Below are 16,024 nucleotides of genomic sequence, written 5' to 3'. Positions count from 1 at the left end.
ACACAAATATTTCATTCAGTCTAATGTTTGCAATTCCGAAATATTTCATCACTGTTTTCGCTTTGCATTTAAGCCCTTGGTATTTAGGCTACTTCTTGTTTAGAAAATAAAATGGCGATCACCTTGGCAACGAAAAGGATGTGACGTCACACTTTTTCAGTCTTTAGCAAAGATGGCAACTGCTGAGCAGAAAGCTTTTTGTGGTTTAACTTTGCAAAGATTGAATCTGTAGTTACAGTGCAATCGTCTGTGTTGAGAATTTTAAGGAGACGCTTACAATTACGTCCTTATCGTTTGCAGTTGATACAAGAATACAGACTACGGTTTACGTGTCAACTTTGCAAATGAAATGTTGCTGCATAACGATGAAAATTTTCTGAATCGTGTCGTCTTCAGTGATGAATCGTAATTTCACCTTATTGGCGATGTGAACACTCATAATGTTCGCATCTGGGGGGTCAGCAAATCCCCAGGAGATGGTACAATAACACTCCCCTAAATTGAATGTTTTGTGCCATATCCCGGCGGGAAGCTTATGGGCCTTTCTCGCCTATCGACTCGATGTGTGCCGTGTGACGAATGGTGCTCACATTTAAACATTTGTAGTAAAAAGTGTTTTGAGTTCCTCTTTCATTTGATGTATTGTTTATAATTGCACGTTAAATGTAATAAATACTACAAAGCTTTAAAACTCCGATATTCAGAGCTCCTCCGTGGCTAAGCGGTTAGCGTACGCGCCTTTGGCGTGGCAGGCCCGGGTTCGATTCCCGTCGGGAGCTCATGTGGTTCGGATTCCACGTTAATCAGTAGGTCCACGTCTCATATAGCCTCGCTGCTGAACGGGACGTTAAAATCAACTCCGATATTCCTTTTGAAACACCCTGTATTTTAGTTATAACTGCTAATAGCATAACAAGAACAACTGACAAAATCACAGAAAAAAATAGGTTTTCTCACTTTCTTTGCAGATAAAAGTAACTCATAGATTGCATATTAATATTTTAGTGATAACAAAAGGTACTTCTGTCCTGAAGACTATGTAAAAGTGCATAAAATAATTGCTATTTTGTAAAATAATCGCATCAAAAATATGAATGTGAAAAATAGAGACAAGTTCATGTACATTTACCATTCTTTCGGCCGAAAAACAATGGAGGCCTGAAACGATGCCAAGTTCTGTTGAAATCCGCAAAATTGAAAAATGCAATTTCCTACTTTAGTGTTGAGAATAACTTGCCAGACAGAAGCTTTACAAGACATACAGAAATTTAGAGTTTGCTAATTGAGTAAATTAATTCACATCTTCACGGGGTAAAAGTGACTTTAACGGTCGGTATCCATATCGCATTCATTCTTAAACGAACGTTAATATGCAACCCTCAAAATATTTAATAGTTGTGGATTGCATAAACATCCAGGCGAAAATAGATATTCTCCCTTCTTACTAGAAACGCTAGCCCACTCATTAATAAAAGTACAGTAAAGTCCCGATTATCCGAGTTAATGTGCACCAGATCTAACTCGGATAAGCAAAAACTGGGTTAACACAGATGTATTCATTAAAAAATTGTACAGTATTTATTATTATTATCGTTTATTGATTATTTGTCTTTATTATTATTGTATTTATTATTTTTATTGGGCATACCTACATACGTACATAAAAATAATCATTTTCTCTAGTCACCAAAGGTCACTTTACCAATTACTTGCCAGCTTTTTGATAGTTTCACCACTATCTAATCGTTTTAATAGCTGTAAGCTTATCTTGTAATGATAAAACAACACTTTTTTCAATTATTCCTACAAATAGTCACTAGAACTAGAATAAACACCCACTGCCGCTCACACAGCTCTGTTGTTAGACAAAATACGTCTTTTGTGACTTCGGTCCAAAAACTGATACTCAAGACATGCAACAATTAAAGTTTGCTGGCTTAAATGTGGCAACGTCGGACGGGGACGTTATCTTTACGCTAGCTTCATTTTCGCTTTGTTGCTGTTTTTAAAAGATTTTTTTGTTGTTGTTTTGATTAAGCACGGATAACACGGAAACTCGGATAATCGGGACTCTTCTGTATAAATATGGTAGGTGTACTCTTTACTTTCTTTATTAGAGTTTATTTTCTCTTGATTGAACCTGATCAAACACTTATAGTTTATTATCTCGCAGCCATCTTCCAAAATTAACATTTTAAAAATACTTACTTACAATATACAGGTTAAGTCAACATGATAGACCTGATTTCAGAAATTTTTCTGTGATATCTAATTAACGTATGTTATTGTGAGACATGCACTTCGAAAGAGTTAACTTTCAAAGCTTGGCTTCCAGTCAGTGTTTTCACTTTCTACCGCTAAGAGTCAGTAGCAGGCTTGCCAACCATACGATAATTTACCGTGATATATGTTAATTTAGGCCTTAATACTATATACAATAATGCCCTTGTGAAACTAAGTGAATATATGGTAATTTTAGAACGTACAGTACACTTTTTTTCAGTTTTTGAATGCGCATTAAATAATTATTTTTTTTAAAAAAAAAACCACACACAGAGAGCTTTTTAACAATCATTCCCGCTAAAAATAATCAATAACGACTTAAGAGTTCGCAAATGGCAACGCTGCACCCATTCTTTAAATTTAAATACGTTTACGAGGGAATAGGAATATTGTTGTTGTTCAGAATAGTGTTAATAAGAATTTAAAAAATGACGAGGACAGTGACGCTGTTCGAAACTGAAGATTACTAGATAAGTTTATTATATATTATTCCTATTATTAGTAGTATTATTTTGTTTCTAGAATTATCAATTGTATAACGAAGATACGAAAACTTTTTGTAATATACGATGATTTTAGATATGAAAATCGATAATTTTGTTCCCTGAAGTTGGCAACTTTGGTCAGTAGCGAGCAGTTAAGGAAAATGGCGTTGATTGGAGAACAAAGATTGTTCTGTGTGGTTGTAATTATCATGTAAACAAGGCCGTGATTAGTTTCCAACGGCATTTCCGTACCAAATATGGGAGAGAAGCAGCAACAGGGAAGTCCATTGGTAAGTGATATAAACATTTCAGAGATTTGGGCTGCACCTGTAAACGAAACTCGACTGGCTGTCCGTCTCCTGATATTGACCGCAACCTGCAACAAAAGGTTTGACAGCAAATAAAGAGTATCGGCTTGATATGTACCTTGTTTTTTATGCGAAGTGCTTACATAGAACATTTGTTACATGTTTGAAGAAAACTGTTGACAGTTTATTTTCCTTAGCATATTGCAATATCCCATGTGATGTTGTAAACAAACAATTCCACACGTCAGTGTTTACAAACACCACTACGTGGTTTGGCAAGAAGACTTCACACCAGATGGATCTACACTCACTTACAGATGACGGCTTCTAGCCCCTCCCGCGGAGCAGAAGACCACATCGGAACAGCAGCGCCATCGCGAGAGCAGCGTCACAATCAAGGATCTTATAAAATAGAGGATCTGCCCTTACAACAAAATCTTGAAGCCATACGTCACAGTTTCGCCACTCCTACTCTGCTCAAGCCAACAATCTGGCAGAAACGAAAGTAGCCAATCAGACGTGCCGATGCTCGATTTTTTTTTTTTTTTTTTTTTTTGGCTTCATTGGTTTAATAGGATGAAGATACATATAGACAGATCCTCTATTTACAACATCCTTGGTCACAATAACATATGTTTTTTAAAGCCTGTGACAAACATCTTCACATTTCAGCTAAACGAATAAAACGCAAGCTCTGACGCGACGTTGCCAAGTGGTAAAGGGGTGCGACTATGAATTGGCTAAGCAGGCAAACCACAGCGCGATCAGGTGGCAGGGAATAGACTGAAGTGACTGTGTACGAAATAAACGTGGCAATACCGCAGGCCTCTCATTTGCTAGCAGCATTTAAAGGGAACTTGGAGCGCTGCCTTCAAATGCCAAGATGTTGGTCACTCCGTTTAGATTTCACAAAATAAATTTGTGAAATCGGGTCCATCATTTTGACTTGCCCTGTATTGTATGTAATCTGTTCTTAAGTAATAATGAGACCTATAGTCTTTTGTATTGCTCTATCTTAAAATCACTGGTAAAATTCACTTTATTTTAAGCATTAAATTTCAGTTCTCTGCACTAATTTTTTAAGTGTATACACCGTGCAACCTACATTATTTTTTATACTGTTTATAGTTGGTACGATTTGTAAGAAAAAAATATGAATATGTTCTCTATATTTGGAGATTTGGGTGAAACTAGAGAAATATAGTAGATGCATATGATCTACTATGTTGTAGACAAGAGTCATATACTAGATGTTGTAATTTTAATTGTAAATTAAAACAACAAAATATTTTACTTACTGTAACCAGAAGAACAAGTAACCTTCTAAAATCCCCTGACGTTTCTCCTTTTAGGGCCTCTGCTAATGGTTCCTCGTACACTAAAACATAAAAAAAATAAAGATTAGATGATCCGTTAAGATTAGGTGAAAAGTTATTAGATTACTCACTGACTCACTAAACAGTGTTATGAAATTGTGCTCGAAGAATAGATACAGAAAAGGCAAGTAACAAATATATTATTAATGTAATAATTAGTACATTTCTGTATAAATAAAACGAGTATATATATACAGGGTGTTTCAAAACAACACCGTCAACGTTTTGAAGGTGATTCCTGACACCAAGCTAAGACAAAAAGTACAGACCAACCTGGATGCATAAATGCTTCCTTTCGGAATTATAGCCTGCGGAAAACATGAAAAAATGAATTTTAAAGATCCATAGCTCCAAAACTATGGGACCTACTGTAGTCGGATCAAGACTTTACTTAGGAACTAGTATGTGAACTATTCAATATTCATGTTTCACAATCCTACGATACTTTCGAAACAGTTTTTATAGAGGTAGTGGGCGAGTACTTCATATTATATTCCTATAGCCAAACTTCGTCTACAAAAATTGTTGCGTGAAAACGACAGGATTTTGAAACATGTATTTTTGGATAGCGGACATATTAGTTCTTAAGGATAGAGTAGGAGACCCAGACAGACCAAGTGGTCCAGATAGACCAAGCGACCAGGATAGACTAGGAGACCCAAACAGACCAAGTGACTTGGATAGACTAGGGGACGCAGACAGACCCCAGGCTCAAATAGACCCAGATAGACCCAATCACTCGGATAGACTAGTAGACGTAAAAGACCCCGTGGCCCAGATAAACCCAATGACTCGGATAACCTAGGAGACCTAGACAGACTCCGTGGCCCAGACAGACCCAGTGACCCGGATAGACTAGGAGACAAACAGACTCCGTGGACCAGATAAACGAAGTGACCTAGATAGACTAGGAGACCCAGACAGACCAATGGCCCAGATACACCCAGAGACCTCGACAGAGTAGGAGACCCAGATAGACCAAGTGGCCCAGATAGACCAAGCGACCAGGATAAACTAGGAGACCCAGGCAGATCCAGTAGCTTGGATAGACTAGGGGATGCAGACCGACCCCAGGCCCAAATAGACCCAGTGACCCAGATAGACGAGGAGACCTAGACCCAATGGCTTGGATAAAGTAGTAGACGCAGAAGATCCCGTGGCCCAGATAGACCCAATGACTCGGATAGACTAGGATACCCAGACAGACTAAGTGGTCCAGATAGACCCAATGACTCGGATAGACTGCGTATAAAATATATGGTATTCAAACTCGTTATATTCCTTATGATGAACTTTTAAGAAAATTCAAATTATTGTCGCTTGAAAATAGGAGATTTATACAGCGAGTGCTATATCTTAAAAAATTAATCGATAACAAGGAAGATAACGCATTCTTATTAAGTAGATTAACTTTTTATTGTCCTCGGCAAAATCTGAGAGGTAGACAGGTTTTTTATATGCCTGAAAACAGAATAAATGTGAACAGGAATTCACCACTGTTTAAATTATGTGATGCAGGTAACAAAATTGAGTCTATGGGATTGGATTTATTTCAGCATGAATTTAAGACCTTTAAGCGAAAGTGTTTTCAGTTACTAAATGATAAATTGTAGAATATTGTACAGCATATGTAAAGAGAAAAAAGATTCCTATTCTAGTACTATTTCGTGTTACCAATGTTAGTTCCATATTTGGAGTTGGGTTGCATATCCTTCGATAATGATGTATAACCTTTGTACTTTGTAATTGCCTTTGGGTGTAAAGTACAAATAAATTATTATTATTATTATTATTAGACTAGAAGACCTAGACAGACTCCATGAACCAGATAGACCCAGTAACTTGGATAGACTAGGAGACCCAGACAGACCAAGTGGCCCAGATAGACGCAATGATTCGGATAAACTAGGTAGGGATGATACCGAGACCAAGACTAGTCTCGGTCTCGTCTAGAATTATCGAGATGAGACCGAGAGCGGGACGGACTTTTATATACCGAGACAGACCTCTACAAATCGAGACGAGACTCAGGTCAGTCTCGGTCTTGTCTTGAATATTGTTATTGATAGTTATTAAAATTGCCTTTTCTCAAAATTTGTTTCGATGCTTTGTTAGAGGATATGGAAACGGTTGACTGATGCACAGTGGCGTATCTAGGGGGTGGATATCGGGCTCAAGACCCTACAGAAATAAATTTATCTTTTTTTGCATTGAACGTACAATACAAATGTTTCTTACTCTTTCCTCAAACCTCTCCCGAAACAAAATCCACTGCTGATGTATATAGCCTTCTCTCTCTCAGCTTTATCCAGTGTAAAGAAAGTATGATTGAAGCCTATTTTATCGAGTGTATACCTGAGCGTCAAGGGAGCTATATATATATTTGTGTGTGTGTGTGTTTAAAATGCTGAAATTTTGTACCGAGTTGGGGGAAATATCGAAGGGGAAATTCTTGTAGATATGCTGCAATACCGCTATATGAACAAGCAGTGTTGCTAATGCAACATAAAATTGTATTTTCTCAAATTGCACTATGTATGGCATTACATATTTCTAATTTAGATATTAAATAAAACTACAATATCATATACGTTATTCAGTGTAACAAAGGACAATACAGTATCACTAACATCAACATTTTGGATATCTCTAATGACTCAAGTGGCATGGACGGGGCAATGCGCATCATTTGTATCTTAGCGTCAAATACGTACTATGATCATGGTATAATGTATTTCAAATGAATGAAGGAACAAAGTTACAAGAAATGGAAAATTTAAATTTTTCGTGATGACATATCACGTCTCATTATGTAGATGCATCCGAAAGATTTAAATGATCACAATGCCATTTGCAACAATTGTTTCAAATTGTTTCAAAGATACCAAACATATGGGTAGTGATTATTATACTGCTTAAAATGACATATTTGTGTTATTTTTTTATAATGATTGTTGCTTTAAATTGCTTCTATTACATTACAACAATATTTTTTGATGGTTTTAAATACAAATCGCAGTTACATTATATTAAGCAGTGCTGCCCACTTAAATAAATTGCTAAATAATACTTTCACAATTTTAATTTCACACCATTTATTTCGAGATGAGATCAAGACTTTGTACTCGAGACCGAGACCGAGACAAGCATCTGTTGACTGAGACGAGACCGAGACCTTTATCAACCGAGACTGTACAAGGTCTCGTCTCGTCTCGTCTCTATACCATCCCTAAAACTAGGATAACTAGACAGACTCCGTGGCCCAGACAGACCCAGTGACCCGGATAGACTAGGAGACCCAGACAGACCTAGTGACCCAGATAGACTCAGTGACCTCGATAGAGTAGGAGACCTAGTGACCTCGATAGACTAGAGGACCCAGACAGACTAAGTGGCCCAGATAGACCCAGTAACTTCGATAGAGTAGGAGACCCAGGCAGACCCATTGGCCCAGATAGACGAGGATACCTAGACAGACCATATGGCAAAGACAGACCCAGTGACCCGGATAGACTAGGAGACTTAGACTCCATGAACCAGATAAACCCAGTGACCTGGATAGACTAGGAGACCCAGAGAGACCAAGTGGTCCAGATAGATTCAGTGACCTTGATAGAGTAGGAGACCCAGAGAGACCAAGTGGCCCAGATAGACTCAGTGACCTGGATAGACTAGGAGACTCAGACAGACCCAGTGACCCAGAAAAAGCCGAAATATAAACTCTGTAGGATTACTGCTGAATTTTCTAGTTGAGTAATGATATTCACTGCTTGAGCTTGGACATTCATCTGTTTGATTCTCAATGTGACGTTTCTTAATCAAAATACCATTATGTGTAGAATATTTCATGTTTTCGGAAATATAATTTGATGTTTATTTGTTTTCCCATACGTGTTCTTGAACATAGCCTATATACAAAGAATTAACAAAACACTGTTTGGGCTGAGCGGTTATCTTTAATGTATTCTGAACAACAATTTTTACACGTGGATCACTCTTTACCAATTCCTCACAAGAGAAACATGATACTTATTCTTTGTGTAGTTCTGACTGTTTATACCGTACCAGCCATGTGCAACAACCGGACCACTGAATGATTCCCTTTACTCGACCCGTCTGATCCGTTATATAAACTGTAATTCTTACCTAATATTTAGTGGCCCCGCGTGGCGTAGTCGCTAACGCTCTTGTTTTTGGTGCGAGCGGTCCCGGGTTCGATTTCCGGTGGGGACACTCGGTCGAAAAAGTGTAAAACGCTTTTTCCGGTCAGCCACCCAGAATGGGTTTTCCTCATTCACACCAGGCAAATGACGGGGTGGTACCTAGCATATAGGTTCCAGGCCACTTCCTTCCTTCCCATTCCCCGGATAGTGTGCTCGCCTAGGGACGTCATCCCTTATAACGTGATGGGCTAAATGGACTTAGATGCCGAAAGCCCAGAAATCTAAATCCTAATCCTAATCTTACCTAACTGTAGGGGGCGCGGTGGATCAGTGATACAGCATTCACCTCCGGTGCTGGGGGTCCCTGGTTCGATCCCAGCTCACGTCGTGTGGACTTTGTGGTGGACAAACACCGTGCTCGTGGGTTTTCTTAGGGTTCTCCCACTTTCTTCATTCCACCATTTCACTCATTTCTCATCATCGCCGTCTCCTTTAGCTTAACCGGTATAAACGTGGGACGTAAAACTAAAGATTTCATTTCAATTCAATTTAAACTGCAACCCTTGAATACGCAGTGAGACAACATGAGAAAACAATCCAGAAGCTAGTATTTTTCTTCAGCACCACCCCTTACCATTAATTTTGTGCTTTAAAAGTCATCATAAGTAAGTTTTTTTTTTTTTTTTTTTTTTAAGTAAATATTTTTGGTAACCGACAAAAGAGTTTTAACGTTCCTGTGCTGTTAATGTACGAGAATGAGCTTTTCCATTGAACATAGCTATTCAATTCTTGTGAAAAGTTAATTCTTTGTCTCGTATGCCCCTCGATGACAGTATGTTCTCTGCGATTGGCTCACTGCGTGTTCCAACCAGTGTTCGTAGTTTGAGGGAAATTTAACTAATCTAGGGGAATGTCGTAGGCATATTTAGCAAAAAGGGAATTTTCTCGATAAAACATGAAAATGCAGGGAAATTCTCGCGCTGACTAATTGACCAATATAAATGCCCAAATTTTTATTTGTTTTTCAGAAATAAACCAATACAATATGAATAGTTCATGTATGTGTGTGTGTCTGTTCAAAGTAATATAATTTACAGCCATTGTAGGCTGAACGTGTTGGAGTGTATTTTTTGTAAATAAAAAAAGTGAAGGAAAAAGCAAAAAAGAAGCAAAAAGCAAATTAATTAAACAAATGACTCGTTCAGATGCCAAACCGATTAACTCAATCAAACGAGATTTTTCAGTAGAGCACATTTTAGTAACTTATATACAATGTATTTAAATGAGAGTGGTTAGAACATTTACGCATTCTAGGGCAGGCACGTAGCCAGGATTTCGTGAAGGGGGGGGGGGTCCGTGACATGAAATACTGTGATCATCACACCAGGGGCTCGATCATTCTAAACTATTTTACTGGAGCATATATTGATTCGTTTAGCCAGGATTTCGTAACGGAGGAGGGGGGTCGTGATATGAAATTCTGAAGGCTCAGGAGCTTGAACAATAAAAACTACTTTACTATCAGTATATATTGGTTTGTTAGGACAATAAAATGAGAATATGTTGGTAAGTATTTTAATTAAAAAAACTATGAAGAAATACTCGAGTAATAAAAGAAGAAAAAAAATTATTGAAAAAGATTTTACAATATTTACGTTCCTTTCTTTGTTCATTCAAATATAACAATTTTCCTTTCATTATGATCTCAACTATTATGAAAAGTACATATTCATTATTATAGTGTAAAAAGTACATACTCAATAGTGTCTTGTAAAATATTTTACAATATCTGCGTTCCTTTTTCTGTTGAATCAAATGCTAATAGAACTCCTTTACCATATAAATTTTTGTTTTTATTATTCCGTCAACTACTGTCGGTTCCAAATGACAGGTTAAAGGAGCAGTAGAAAATTGTTTTTGAAATAACATGTTTGATTCTGCAAGGACCCGATGCCGAAAAATTATGATAAAAAATGTCCACGCTGTTACTCAACGCCACTATGCTTTCGAAAGCTTGAAATCTCCCTGACTAGTAGCATAAATTCTGAGAATTCTGTAATTTTTCCAGAAATTTCAAATTCCCTGACTCTTCCAAGATATCTCGCTCACCTCGCCACCATGTATTGCAAGTAATACAAATCTCCTCATAAGAGAGAGTAACCAAAAGCTTCCTGTAGTTTTTTTTTATTATTATTATTGTTAACGCTGATCCTTCTTTTTCTCATTTCATTTTGTTTTATCCTTCTTATTTTTTTTCATTTCTGGTATCGAAGAGGGGTCTGGACCCCCGGACTCCCCCTTGGCTACGTGCCTGTCTAGGGGCAAATTATTACACTATAGAGTTAATCGATTTTGCCTCTAGAAAGAATGTACCTTTTCCAAGTACAAAATGTGTAGAACTAGAAAACAACCAAAAATGGAGTTAATCGATTTGGCTTCTGAACGTCTCAAATGTGGTTATCATTTCCTTGAATAGCTAAATTAATCTTACCACATAACTTCTGTCATAGAATTTGGACACTCAATAAACTAGGGAAAATTTGGTAAGAAAAGGGGAAAATTTTATCAATCGAGGGAAATTTTCTTAAGGAAACCTCCGAACACTGGTTCCAACTTGCACATGCCTTGTTTATACTCTGATAAACTTCGTAATTATTTTCCGGTGCAATGTTTTACACACACAGACGCAAATAAGAAGCGAGAAAGAAAATTACAGTTAGTGCAGGAATGCAAATAAGTAACAAATTTTTAATAGCCCAAGAAAAAAGCTACTAGTCCACATTCCACAATAGAAATCATTTACTTACTTTCGGTATGAATTAAATACTCACCCGCACTGATGAACCACTCGCCGGGCGAGTGGTTATTTGCATCCCTTATTTAGTGAAAAGACAATGAGAGAGGAGAGAGTCATGTTTGTCAGAATTGCATTAATAGCCTCATGTAAATAAAGACTTTCGTCTCTGTGTTAGTCCGGGTCACTCCGCCTCAGACTAAGTCAATAAAAGTCATAGACCTACCCGGATCAGACCGTCTGTCCGGGTTACCGGGTCACTGTAGATCATTGCTCTGTCCGGCTCACCGGGTCATGGGTCTATTCGGATCAGCGGGTCTGGTAGGGCATGGTTTGACTGCCTCTGGGTCTCCCGGGTTACGCGTCACGAATTTACGGGCAGGATTATTCACCAACATACAGTTTCACGTATTTTATTAGTATATTAGTATACAATTTATTTTTTAAAAAAATGTATTTCTGAAACTCATGGGTGACAATTACCCCTGCTCTCCCCAAATGAAGCCCCTATATGGCACATCATAATTCTTATCCTCTATATAATGCAAAAACATTTCCGTCTGCCCACCACACTAGTTGCTGTTATACTTTGCAAACTACAAAATATTGTAAAGGAATCAGTGTGTTTGTGTCGGGGCTCACATCAAAGACTGTTGTTATTAAATTATTATTAATTTATTAATTTTATGCATATATCTTTTATCATCGGACAATGATGTGGGCTACCTATATTTGTTTAATTTATTTGTTTTGTAAAGTTTCGGTGTGTTTCTAAAAAAAAAAAAAAAAAAAAAAAAACTTTTATTATACAATTATAATTACAAATAAAAAATAAGTATGTTACCAACTTGCGCTCTGAAAAGCCAGTAACCTACTAATTAATGTTTTGCTGTATCAGCATTTTATAAATGTAATGTGTTTTATGTAATTGTCTTCACTGTTTTGTAATAAAATTACGAAAAACGCCATCCTAACTCCTCCCAATACCTCAACAACACCTTCCATAACCACACTAGTTGTTATTATACTTTGCAAACTACAAAATATACAAGAGTTACGTGTTAGATGTTCACCGGAATATTTTCAATGCACATGCTCATCTGATTAAATTTTAGCATTTAGAGATCGAACATTATATAATGTGGCATGGAGACGATAAAGAAAATGAGTTATAATAGAATGCCAGACACTGAAAGAGTATCATATGGGATCATTGGATACTAGTACTTAACATTTGACGCTTGAGTTTTCAAATTTTAGAAATTAATTCTTGAATACATACACCTTTCGTAAGCTGCAACGATATCCTTAATTTCTTGATTTGATCTAGTACACAGAATCTCCACCAGAGCACTTTCATCCGTACCAGCACCAGCCATAGCTCTATGTAGTTCTTTCGCTAGATACTCGGCAGGTGGCAGCATCAATCCGAGAATCACATCTTCAAATTTTCCTCCCAGTTCTTTCTGCAAATCTTCAATCAAGTCCTATAGAAATTAAAGAAATGTTATTGAAATAAAATGCGATATATATATATTCTTGGCATTTCCTAGTACAGGAATAACAATACTTGCTAATGTTGTATCGATTTTCCAGTAATGATAAGATAAGACTACACATAAATTAAAATCAAACGCAATTTCTATGTATGTATTCGAACTCGATTACATCCAGTATTCGTATGAGTTTATTTTTAAAAGTATGTATTCATAATGTGTTGTGATGTCCTTCATGGAAGGTTTTCGGACCCTGGGCCGGTTTTACATTTTTTACAAATGTCAGTTTACTTACCTTATATTCTTCTTACGTTCTGTGCTTGGGGTCCCGGGTTCGATCCCAGCCCCCGCCAAGTGAACTTTGTGGTGGACAAACACCGTGCTCGTGGGTTTTCTCGGGGTTCTCCCGTTTCCTCCCACTTTCTTCATTCCACTATTTCACTCATCTCTCATCATCACCGTCTCCTTTAGCCTAACCGGCATAACGTGGGACGTAAAACTTAAAGATTTCATTTCATTTCTTCTTACGTTCTATTATCCTCCTTCGGTCGTGAAATAAGCGAGAATATGGTGCAATAATTTATATCTTAATAATTTATTTTAACGTACTGTTTACACACGAACTCGGAGATGATTGATTTGTTCCTCATTTCATATATATTTTTAAATATATATATGGCCATAATACCTATTTCCTTTTATTGGTCATTTCGAAATAAAGGCGCTTTTGGTTTCCTTACAATGCATACCGAACATGATAACTGTTTTAACATTTAATATTTGCGGCCTCTGTTATACTTCCTACGTGCGAAAAAAGTTTCATCTACTTCCATGGTTGTTCGGGGTCCTCCTATTTGAATATTTTCAAAAAGTAATTTTTAGAAAGAGCACTTTCTTGGTTTCGACTCTTGGAAGAGGGGAGAGGGTGTCAAGAACTTTACCTCTTTTAGTTTCGTGTTATAGAGCCATGTGTTACACTGGTATAAAATAATGGATTCAGCCCTTTTTGGTTCAATTTGGTACTATTTTTCAGCCCACTTCAGAGCTAGGACTGTGGCAACACTGCAACGTACTTATCCAATAATTATGCCAACGTTCAGTGTTACGTCTAATATATAATTAATATACATTGCATGTCACTACGCATTTCCACTTTTGTCTCTGCAGATGATACGTTTCTTCTTACCTGTGGTAAGGGGATAGATACCTATACCTCCACTGAAACCGAAAGCGAATCTTCCAGCACGCGTAAATGAAATGCAGTGTCTCCACTATTCTCGATCTGTGAATAGCATAAACTGACGCAAAGATGAGGATGCAAATGTGAAGAATTCCAATATGCTGGGCTTGTTGGCCCAAAAGTTTGCGAATAGAGCATCGTTTGGAGTTAAACAGAAGCAGTTTTTAAAACGAAAAATTCCTATTCAATCAACATTCGGGGGAAAGGTAAGTAATTTGGAAACATACGTTTTAGAAAATATAATAATTCAACCATTTTATATGCTATGTGCAGGGACGTACGCGGGGGTGGGTCCTGGGGGTCCGGACCCCCTCCGAAATTTCGACTTTTGTGTAAATTTCGCCTAATTTTAGGGGCAATTTTAGTAATTTTAATATAAAATACCCTCATATTAAGTTTGGACCCCTCCCGAAATAAACTCTTACGTACGCTACTGGCTATGTGTATTTGGTTAAAAAAAAAAAAAAAAAATTCAGCACTATACATATTAATGAAGGCAACCTTCATCTAAAGATCAAACCTATGACTACAAGTATGCTAAACCATTCTGCCTGTTAGAAGCCCACATTATACAGTATATGATCTCCACGGCAGGGGCGGATTCAGGACGGGCTTCTGGGGGGGAGAGGGTTGTAACATTGCTACTTAGAGTTACTTTTAAGAGCTCCAAACTCTGGGATGGGTTTTATTTATATATAAAACAAGAAGGTTTCCTCTTCTGGGGGGCGATCGTCCCCATTGCCTCCCTCTGGATCCGCCCCTGCTCCACGGAGCTTATTTTGCAATGCTGTGTCTCCCGAAGAAGTCTGACAATTCAGTTACGTAGGTTGTGTTCGTTCGCCATTCCTGGGCTAAATGCACTATTAATGTTGTTTTGAGACTTGCTGTACAGAATGGCCCAGTTTGAATTCGTAATTGTGTCTCTTCCACGATATACTCTCTTAGACTCTGTTCAACAACGCACCGACTCCTAACTGTCTGAGTATCCTATCCTATATTTGCTGGACGTGAACTGGGTTTGTGATCTTTGACTCATGTTGTAGAGATGACTTTCCCGCCAGACGTCAAAGCGAAGACTTCGTTCGTACCAACTTAATATATTTAGAGATATACAACATTGAACATAACAATAAATAAGCATATGATTTAATAACAACATAAACTTTTTTCTTACCCTTCCATACTCTTCCGTAAACTTAGTCTTGAGTTCTTGTCTCTGAGCGTTCGATCTTTGAGTTAGGACTTCAATTATGGCTGCTTCGTCTGTACCAAAACCTTTCATAGCTTGTCGCAAGACAAGACAATCTTGTCCTGGATCAAACCCAGAAGCTGGTCGCACTGTAGGCTCTCCCTGGAAAGAAAGTCAAATCATATAATACCACTAAAGCCCACGCTTCTCTAATGAAACCTATCCTTCAAATGCACTTAATTCTAGCAGCTCCTGATTCTCTAAATAATAAAATCCTTTAAAGGGTCTCAATTCTACATAATTCAGTCCTTTAAATGCTCTTAATTCTACCAACTCCTAATTCTCTAAATAATAAAATCCTTTAAAGGGTCTCAATTCTACATAATTTAGTCCTTTAAATGCTCTTAATTCTAACCACTCCTAATTTTCTAAACAATCAAATCCTTTACAGGTTCACAATTTTAGATAATTCAGTTTCTCTAAATAATTCAGTCTTTTAAATGCTCTTAATTTTCACAGCACGAGATTCTCTAAATAATCAAATCCTTTAAAAGCTTCCAACTCTAGATAATTCAATTTCTCTAGCTGATTTTCTAAACAATAAAATCCTTTAAAGGCTCTCAATTCTAGATAATTCAGTTTCTCCAGATAATTCAATCCTTTAAATTCTCTTAATTCTAACAACTCCTG

At 37.3% G+C, this 16,024-nt stretch overlaps 1 protein-coding gene across 3 annotated transcripts in view; it reads right to left on the bottom strand.

Moving 5' to 3' along the window:
- The window catches only part of LOC145680334 (annexin B10-like), a 91,897-nt gene that overhangs the window by 31,877 nt on the left and 43,996 nt on the right, over positions 1–16,024 (bottom strand). For all 3 annotated transcript variants that reach the window (XM_081750719.1, XM_081750720.1, XM_081750721.1), the window contains exons 3-5: positions 15,320–15,496; positions 12,692–12,896; positions 4,375–4,454 (exon numbers count right to left, since the gene is read on the bottom strand). In XM_081750719.1, coding sequence (XP_081606845.1) covers positions 4,375–4,454; positions 12,692–12,896; positions 15,320–15,496 — 462 coding nt within the window. The remainder of the gene's footprint in view (positions 1–4,374; positions 4,455–12,691; positions 12,897–15,319; positions 15,497–16,024) is intronic.

This window comes from Thermobia domestica, chromosome 3, assembly GCF_964235325.1.
Source record: "Thermobia domestica chromosome 3, izTheDome1.hap1.1, whole genome shotgun sequence".
Classification (NCBI taxonomy): domain Eukaryota; kingdom Metazoa; phylum Arthropoda; class Insecta; order Zygentoma; family Lepismatidae; genus Thermobia; species Thermobia domestica.
This window is presented reverse-complemented; position numbering and strand designations above follow the sequence as displayed.